Source organism: Parus major, chromosome 11 (assembly GCF_001522545.3).
Source record: "Parus major isolate Abel chromosome 11, Parus_major1.1, whole genome shotgun sequence".
Taxonomy (NCBI): Eukaryota; Metazoa; Chordata; class Aves; order Passeriformes; family Paridae; genus Parus; species Parus major.
In genome coordinates, this window is record NC_031780.1 from 18,891,243 (window position 1) to 18,901,017 (window position 9,775).

The 9,775-nt window shown below is 46.9% G+C and overlaps 1 protein-coding gene across 1 annotated transcript in view; it reads left to right on the forward strand.

Annotated features, from left to right (window-relative positions):
* Positions 1–1,176: 1,176 nt before the first annotated feature.
* The window catches only part of CMTM4 (CKLF like MARVEL transmembrane domain containing 4), a 28,975-nt gene continuing 20,376 nt past the window's right edge, over positions 1,177–9,775 (forward strand). The window contains exon 1 of the mRNA XM_033517165.1: positions 1,177–1,456. Within this exon, the coding sequence (XP_033373056.1) occupies positions 1,271–1,456 (186 nt within the window). The 5' untranslated portion in view covers positions 1,177–1,270. The remainder of the gene's footprint in view (positions 1,457–9,775) is intronic.

Consider the following 9,775-nt stretch of genomic DNA (forward strand, 5'->3'; position numbering starts at 1 on the left):
ACAGTGTTCATGGAAAACAGAAGAAGGAAAAGCAGTCAGACTCTTGGAGACCAAAGGAAGATGTTAATGTGTTAAAATCCTGTAATATGGAACAGGTGACAGTGCAGACTGAGTGACAAGAGGAGGAGCACGGGTCTATCAGAGCCTGTTTGGTAACCATGGCAGATCACAGGACACAACATCTGAACTTCACTGTGGTACACAGCGGTCTGGCTGTGTTCAAAAAAATGACTTAGCTGCATTTCACTCGCCTGGATTTGCCAGGCTATGTTGCAATTTGTCCTTATTTGTCGTGACACAGCAAAGGGAAAAGTACCCCCAAAACCTGATTCAGAGCCAGTCAAGGCTACCCTGCAATGTCACTGGAAACACAACACTGGTGGGAGAGCGGCGCGGAGGATTCCGCCGCTGGTGGGCACCGCCAGGGCAGGGGCTCGGCCGTGAGCCCGGGCCGGTTCCCGCAGCCCGGAGCGTGCGAGGACCGGGCCGGGCTGTGAGCGCTGCTCGGCACCAGCAGCGGATGCAGAAACCCGAGCGGCCGCGGGCCGGGCGGGACAGCGAGCCCATGCCGGGCCGGGCTGGGCCGGGCGGGACAGCGAGCCCATGCCGGGCCGGGCTGGGCCGGGCGCGGAGCCCGGGGCAGGTGCGCGGCGCTCCCCGCGGGGCGGGCACGGCGCAGGCACCGCCCGGCTGCGCGCCCTCCGGGGCGGGCCCTGCCCGCCCTTTCCGCTCCGCGCCGGGGGAGGAGCGGCTGCGGCGCCGCCGCTCGGAGCTGGGCTGCCCTGCTGGGACCGGGACCAGGACCGGGATCCGGACCGGGACCAGAACCGGCATCGGGACCGACATCGGCATCAGAACCAGGGCAGCGGAGCCGGGAGCGCGCCCCCGTGCGGCGGGGCGGGCTGCGGCGCTCAGGGCTCCGCGGCCGGGGCACGGCTCCGCACCGGGACAGCGCGGCACCGCTCCGCGCACCCTCCGCGCCTTTCCGCACCGGACCGGGGCACCGCTGTGCACAGCTCTGCACCGCACCCGGACACGGCTCCACACCGCTCCGCACCTCACCCAGGCACCGCTCCGCTCCGCACCCGGGCTCCGCTCCGCACCCGGGCTCCGCTCCGCAGCGCGGCCCCGCTCCGCGCGATGCTGCCCGGGCTCTCCCCGCGCCGCTGCGCCTGAGGCGGGCGCGGGGCGGCCATGCAGCCCTCTCTGCCTTAGCTGAGCACGGCGCTCGGGCCGGAGCCCGCGGCCACCCCCCGGCGGCACCGGCACCATGAGGAACGGCGATGACCTGGAGGGCTTCGACGGCGAGGCGTCCAGCGCCTCCATGATCTCGGCGGCCAGCAGCCCTTACCAGCCCACCACAGAGCCCGTCAGCCAGCGCCGCGGGCTGGGCGGCCTGCGCTGCGACCTGGACTACCTGCGGGGCACCTTGGGCAGGCTGAAGCTGGCCGAGGTGGTGAGTACCGCGGCGGGAGCGGGGCTGCGGCCGGGCGGTGTGAGGGGCGGGCCCGGCCGGGCCGTGCGGCGCTGCCGGGGCCGCAGGAGCGCGTTTTACCTCGGCCGTGTGGCCGCGGATCGCCGCGGGGCCGGGACAGCACGGCAGGCAGCTGCTCGGCAGAGGAACCACACGGTCTGACCCCTGCAGGGGAGTCGCGGGGCCGGGGCCGCCTCCCGGCCGTGCCCGGCTGAGGCTCCGCCGTTCCCCTGGGGACCCGCCCGGTGCCCGGTGCGGAGCGCGGGGGGCCCGGGATCCGCCCGGAGCACGCAGAGCCCTCGCTCGCCTGCTTTTCCTTAAGCGGGATGAAGTTCTCTTAGATGCACCGCGTAAAAAGAAAAAAAAAACAACCTTAAAAATCCCCCGAACACCAAACGTGAGGTTTTGTGTTGTGAAATTAAACGTGAGCTGGGTTCTTTCGTGTACTTTGGACACCTCAGCTGGTTCAGTTTGACGGAGCCTGTGCAAGGCTTGGACCACCCCAGCAGTGAAACACATAATAAACACCAAAGCACTTCAGCAGTTTCTGTGGTGCTAGTGCTGATGTTTGCCTTCGTCTGATCTACTTTCTAAGTCACTATGACATTTATATTTTTCAAATCAACAGATGTGTTTTTCAAGATATTAGGAAAAGAGATGTTTTATGAAAACGTGAATCATCTTGAAATATATTTTAAAGTAATTTCTTACAGGGTACTGCAAATTCTTGTAACTTAAACAAGTTCTTTGAGAAGTGTGATGCCAGACACATTTTAATATTTTATATATACAACTTCAGCATTTTAAATCACTGCTGGTTAGTACAAGGCAAAATTTGTACATAGAGGTTTTGTGAAAAACACATTGGAAGTTTCTTGGCTTCAGGTGCACACAAGTTTATAGAGGACTCTGGTGATGAATTCATTTTTTATGAATGCCCAGTAAAATCCAGGATTTAGAAGTGTGATTTGTTTTCTTCTCATTTCCTCAGCGCAGGGTAGGATCTGTTCTCTGCAAGTGGTAGCAGTGAGCTTGTTGGCCCAGTAAAACAACAGGGACCAGCAGTGTGTGTGTGTGCTGCGTGTTCAGGACTGGAGCCAAAGGATCTGTCATCGCTGTGCAACATCTACCTGTCTTCGAGTTGTTAAAAACTGTCCATGTGGTGGAAATCCCGGGGTGGTGCTGCCTGATACACTGAAATAATCTGCCCTCGGGATTTTTGTTTCAGTTCCTACTGCAAATCCTTTCTGCAGTACACTAATAACTGTGGCAAGTCTTGTTAAAAACCTGTCATTAAAATGACTAATTACTGATCGTAACTGAATCCTATATTATTAAATCTGACTTGCTTGGAACAAATCCCAAAGATACATAGAGTACACCTCATAAGTTTTTAAATCATGTAAAGAAAGATGGGGAAAACCACACTCTGTTGGAATTTGAGAGGTTTCCTTGTCTCTGGACAAAGACACTGCTGCTCATGGTTGGGCAGATTTATACTTGCAGAGCAGTGTCTTCAGAGGAACTGAGCTATGCTTTGTGCCCTTTTCATAAAAATGATCTGAATTATTGCATGTGGTTCCCAGGAGTGTATGAATGCAGAGGAACAGCAGTTGAGAAGAAATTAAATTAGGTAGTATAGGGTGGAAGGCTGTGCATCAGCTCAGCCTGTTTAGTTGGACTCAAAAAAACTCCTCATTCACGGTAATGGAAGAGCAGACCACTGACATTTGCAAACTAATGGAAAACTGAGCAGAGCTGGAAAAGAGAGAGAGCACATTCCACTGTGTACTTAGGTTGCTTATTTGCCAAGTATAATTATTTCAATTACAATATTCAATAATGCCTTTACAAAAATACTGAAGGAACCAAAATGTAACAAAGTCTGTGGTGTAGAACTCTATCTCTTAAAAACAAGAAGGAACTCCTGGCACACAAAAAAACATTACAAAAAGGGAAAAAAAAAACAAGTACTGGTTAAGATAAAAGTCTCTAAATGTATTACAGTAAAAAAAGAATGTTACAGGAAAGATTACAATGCATATGCTTCATTTAGCATTAGGATTTGTCTTAAAATACATTCGTGATTGGCAGGAAAAATATCAGCTTGAGGCAAACTTTGCTGCTGCTTGTTGTAATCTTTGGTTGAAGGGCTTCCCACAAACTGCCCCGTGGTGCTGTGTGAAGGAAAACTGCTGCTCTTTGTGGCTTGGATGGCCCTGCTTCCAAATGCCCAGTTCTGACTGTCAAAAGGAGAAGGAGCAGGGCATGCGAAATTCCCCAGGTTGCTTAAAATAGGGGTAAGGCTCTGTTCTTTTGTTGTAGATTTGTCTATATGGATTCAAATAAAGGGGTTATTACAAGAGGAAAGCCATGATGGCATTGTAGGCATATGGAGTGTAAGTGCTGCTAGAGGGGACAATAGTTTTAACTCATTGATATTTCAAGAGAGTATGCCTCAAATTGTCCTTTGAAGGACACCAACATAATGGCTTATGATGATATTTCATGTATAGTATTGTGGAGCTTATTTCTGAGCCTTGTTTTGGTTTTTACCAAGTTTAGATTTGGTTACAGACTGGAAAACTGTACAATGTAGTGCTTACAGCACCTTTTTATGGCCAGGCTGAAGAGTTCCTAGTCCTTGGATCTGCCTGCCAGTGGTCATCAATAGCAGTGAGGGAGTAAAGGAAAGGGCCCATGTGGAACAGCTTAGCCTTGAACTGATTTCCCCACTTTTGACAATGTTGTTGCCAGGTAGGTAAGCTTTTCAGAAAGGAGTCTTTTGCCTGTATCTCAGTGTTCTGTTGAAATAGTTGTGTGTGTTTGTTGGGATGTGTGAGGGAACATCTACTGTACTGGGGATGCAGCTGTAGCCTCTTTACAGCAGCAGCTGGAGGAAGGTGGGGAGTGTTGGAGCAGGTCAGGAACATGTCATGTGCAGGGCTCCTGGGGTGGCTGAGACACCTGAGGGTGTCCCCAGAAGGGAGTGGCACATGAAGGGCACAAAGGGAAATGGAAGGGGGGAGGACTTAAAGTAGCTTGGAGCTTTCATATTTAGTTTGTGCTTTTTGGTTTTGTTCTAATGAGACTTTGAACTCTCAAGGGAAGTCAGGGAGAAGCCAGGACACTTGTGTGCTGGCCAAAGAAATGTTTTTCCATTGGGGAGGTTGTCTCTGTTGGCCTTTGGGCATTGAAAAGGAGTGATACCTTTTCTCATGGAAGGTGTGGGAGAGAGGTGGCTGTCCTTGGAGAGCAGAGCAGGACTGTTCTTTAGAGTTTATTCTCATTACTTTCTGGCATGAATTTGTTTCTCATGCTTTTGAGGGCTTTAATACTTCCCAGGGAGACTGCTGTACAATAATGAAGTGGGTATCACTGGAAAACTTTGCTATGGATGTCTTCAAATGATTTGTTTTATTTCAGTACTTTCTCCCAATTCCCTTGAATTTCCTGAGGATTGTATCTCCTTTTCCTGAGTGTGCTTGCTGAAGAAAGGTGTTCACTGTGTGAGGAGTCAGGAGGGGCTCATTCTGTGATGCAGAGGAGATGAGCTGGTTTGCAGGTACCACCTCTTTGCTGGAAATAGTTTCATTTTAGATGAGAATATCTGGGGGTTTTTTTCCCCCTTCATTTTAGTTTTCAGCTTTTCAAAATGCATTATTATTTTTTCTTGATTATTGTCGCTCTGCACCCCCAAGGATCTCACTGTCATTAAAGCTGGGCATAGACATATTTCCTACTGAAATTCCATTGCCAGTCGTGGCTGCCCTTTGTCTGCTGCTCAGTTTTTCTGGGACTGTAGCTCCAGGGTGGCTGTTTGTAGGCTTTAAGTAAAGGAAAACCTGGCAGGATCCTGTTGGGAACCCTCTTGGTTCTCACAGGAATCCTGCCAGGTTTGCACAGGCACTTGATTTAAATTAGCCTTGAACAGCTGGGCCAGTGGGTGTGAAGAATTGTGCCTGGTCAGTTCCTAGGCCATTGGCAGCAGTTCTGAGTGGTTTACCTGGAGCAGTGGGATCACAGAGCAGCCTTCTGCTGGAAGCAGCAAGAGGCAGAAACCCCTTAGCATGTGCTGGCTGAGATAGGATGGATGGCATTTGTGGTGGTTGCTGATGGCTTCTGTGGCTCAGACAGCCCTAGACTTTCTTCTCCTCATGTGTTTGTTCCAAATCCTGCAAAAATCCATCAGAGATTCCTTTTAAAGAAGATAATACTTCTGCTTGGGAGGTCTGTGAGCTGTGAGATGCTGATGAGTGCACTGGGAAATATCTGTGTTTGCTCTCGTCTTCTTGTCTATAGCATTTGATATTGCCAGGGGAGGCAGCAGTTTGAGCTAAATGAAATCTGATGGGAATAGCACTTCAGATGTTCACAGCTTTCAGAATGAAAAGTTCCATCTTCATTGGTAGAGAGTAGCTGAACACCGAAAAAAAGTTGTTTTGTGGCTTACTGTCATTATACATTTCCAGATTCAGAAATGGGTTGCTAAGGCCAGGACTACAGTAAAACTCTTGGCTTTCAAGTTCTGGTACAATGAAGAAAACAAAATTCTAAAGCCAGGAATGCATGCCTACATGAGTGATAAGACTACTGGCAATTCTCATTGTTAATTATATTAGAAAATTAGAGTAAGAACATTTATGTTCTAAGCAATAAGCTAATTGCTGACTATTAGAATCTGGTTGAAAGCTATTCTGAGGTGTCCAGTAATCTCATATTTATATTGCTGCCGTCTTGTGTCTTGAGCTCAGCATCTCAGCTGCAGGGGAGGATTAGATGGAGCCTCCAACCTCTCACCTGTGTGTGATGTGTCACATCTGAGTGCCTGTCTGACCTGCCTGCTCCTTTTCCCCTGCAGTGCTCTGGGTGTGATTCCTGGCTGGGAATGGGTGGCTGGGAAATTACCTGTGAGTAAAGGGAGATTGCTTTTGCATTGGTCATTGTGAAGTTTGGTTTGTGTCAGTGGGGTGTTAATTCAGTTCCAGGGAGTTAATAGAGGGCAGGGGTGACATTCTGAGCGAGGTCACAGCAGTCAGGCCATCAGTCCTGGTGGGAAGCAGAGCACTGCAGGGACACACCTGAGCCTCAGAGGGCAGCTGGCATCCCTGGCAGCCCTGTACCTGCCTGTTTTATTCACAGGTGATGGGTTCACCTTCAGGTTTAGTTCATTTATTCTGCACTTGGAAGGCATAGAAGCCTTCCTCCTTTTCATGGTGGATTTAGTTCAAGCAATTTAGAGCTCTTTGTTCCTGTGTTAACGCTGCCACTTGCTGTAACTTCTCCTGAGCCAGCTCTGCTCCTGCTGCCCTCACTCAGCAGGACAGAAAGGTTTGGACCCTGCTGAACAAGGGGCTCTGCTCTGGGGCTGTGGCTGCCCTCCATGTGCTGAGGGGCTGAGCTCTCAGCAGCCACAGCCTGAGCCCTGCTGGCCTTTGGGCTGCCCCTCAGCGCTCTGTCACTTCTCCAGACACTTCTCTTCCATCCCAGGATCACACTACAGTTTATAGTCACTCTGTGATGAGCTGCATTGCCCACCTTTTTATTCTCTTACGCTCTCCAAACAGTGAATGTGTGTAACTATAAGAAATCTTTGGGATTTTTCTGTGTCATGTGCTGAGTTTTGGTTTTTGGTGGCATTTGTAGCTGCTTGTTCAAAAGATGTTGTATATGACAGGGGGTACTGGTGATCTCTTGTATTTGGTCTTAGAAAAAGGCTGTTATATCATATTGAGTGGATCAAATTTGTAATTCACAAATATGCTTAGAAATCCTCTTCAGGTGTCTCTTCAGTGCCTCTGAAACTCTTGATTTTTCTTCAAAAAGATTTCTCTTTAAAGGTAGTAGATCTTCATTGCTGTGTGCTGATATTTTTATCCTAACATTTACTGTGAAAGAATATTAAGATAACTCTGTTTAGGTTTGCTTTTTATTGTTTCTGTGAACAACTAAAGAATTGATTGTGGCTGTCTTCCCACAGAAAGGTGAATAGGTTTTGGTTTCTTTCATGGTGTCTCTTAATTGCCATCTGGCCATGGGATCATATCCTCCTGCCAGTAAACTCCAAATTCCTGGTAATAATTTCCCTCTTAAGATGGTGGATACTTTTAAAATTCTGATTTCAAAAGAAATCCCTACAGTGCCTGTACCAAATATGTTGTATTTTTTTTCCTTCCATTATGAACCAGTGCAATAGTAATAGATGCACTACACTAATGTAGTTCTCATGGTATTAATAATTGGAAAGCTACCTTTATTTCTTGTAATGTTTCTTGTAATGCCTTTTGTTGCTGAAGCTCCCTAGTGATTTAATTATTATCTTGAGATAAGAAGACAAGGACTAGAAATTTAAGAGGTTGTATTTTTCTTGTAACATAATCAGTGTTGGAGGAATCTGTTACTTCTGGTGAGAGTTAGTGCATTGTTTTGTCAAATCAACTTGCCCACTTTTCAGTAGCCATCATCGTCCTGTGCTCAAAATTGCATTTCATCAGAACCTCTCTTAGTTCAGGACTTCAGCAAATAATTTTGTACTGAAATTTTGCATACAAAGAAAACTAAATGCACAATGAAGAGACATCTTGATGCCTTAGGATTTTAGCTTTTCTATTTTTCAAATCCTGTACTGCATTAGTGTATAAACTCCATATAGAGTGTTAGTTAATTCTCTTCACATTTTGGTCAGACAAAACAATCCATTTAGGCCTGAAATTCAAGGACACCCTAAAGCCTCAGGCCCCAAAAAGTACAAACAAAAATGAGTTGTGGGGAAGCAAACTAGGGAATATGGCTTAATTACCTGAAGCTGTAATTGGAGGATTAACCCTTGATATGTAAATGGGGAAAACTTATATCTGAAAATCTCATGACCATTGTCAGTCTTGGGTATAACCTCTGTGAGGCTTTTGACTGTCCAAGATTCATGTGTTGAAGGCCTTTAATAAATACCTACTTTTATTCTCTTAACCATCTGTAGCTTCTGTACTCCAAGGCATCATCTTAACAATGGGTCAGCTGCTGTTGTTCTGTAGTGTTAAAATCACCACTTATTAGAGCTGCAATTGAAAATACATTCTTATGTAAAAAAAATTCAAGTCACTTAATTCTCAGATGATTTGTGTAGTTGCTTCCAAAAATATGGAAGTAATGTTTAGATTTCCCTGGATCTTGTACCATCAACTCCAGAATATGGGAGGAGGGAAGCAAAGCTGGATAAGACCAAACTGATGTAGAATAGGTGTAAGAACATCCAACCATGAGTAGAGAAATGATGGGTCAGAAATATGGCAGAGAGGTTCTAGAGCTGGTGTAGCTCTCACCCAGAGTGAGAGGGCCACTCCCAGCCCACAGTGGGGCTTCAGGTGAGCAGAGATCCTCTGGTGTTTTAATCTCACTGTGTGCAAATTAACTATAACTATAGTGGAACTATGGGAACTATAACTCAAAGAGTATCAGATGCCTGACTGTGGTGTTTAATGAACTGTAATTAAGGCTCTGGTGTGTAATGCCTTAGATTATGGAAGAATATGATGCATTTTCCAGCATCCAGTTAAACCTCTGTTAATATGTAACTTGATATGCAGGTGGTGATGCTTGCATGTCTTTAGATTTTCTTTAGCTCACATGTACGTTCCCCAAGTGTTCAGGCTGGGAGTGAGCTGACCTGGTTGGGATTCTTTGCTTCATTCAGAAGAGCCTGGAAGCCCAGCAGTGCCAGTGAGTAGGAACCCTTGTGTGCCATGTCTGAATTGCACAAAGTGCTGCTTCTGCTGTGACTTTCACTGAAGCTAACCTGGGGTTTTCAAATAGTTTAGTTTTCAAATGCTGTAAATCTGACAGTGGTACAGCGCTACTCAAAACAGGTCTGGCAGTTTTTTTCAAATTATTTTATGAATTGACTACAACCATTCCCATATTAGGAATTTTCTGTACTTTTGTACATTTTTAAACTGAAATGCTTGTGGCAAGAAAGCAACAAGCATGATTGTGAATATTATTAAATGCTTAAGTTCTCCAAGTCTTTAACAATCTGTAGTAACTTCTGTCTCAGGAAATTATTTTCATGCTAGAAACTGATACTGCCGCTTGAATATCGTGAATAGATTAATTAGCTGTTTGATCATGTGCTCTTCTAAAAGAAACTAATTCTTGCATTTAATGCTTAGAAACTTTTTGTTAGACATAGTGATATTTAAAGTTGAGATGCTGCTGTAATGAGTAACATTTTGAATTGCTTGGGAGCAGTGCAACTGCACAGTTGCAAGCTGGTGTGCAGCCCCAGCTGTGCAGGCTGATGTGCAG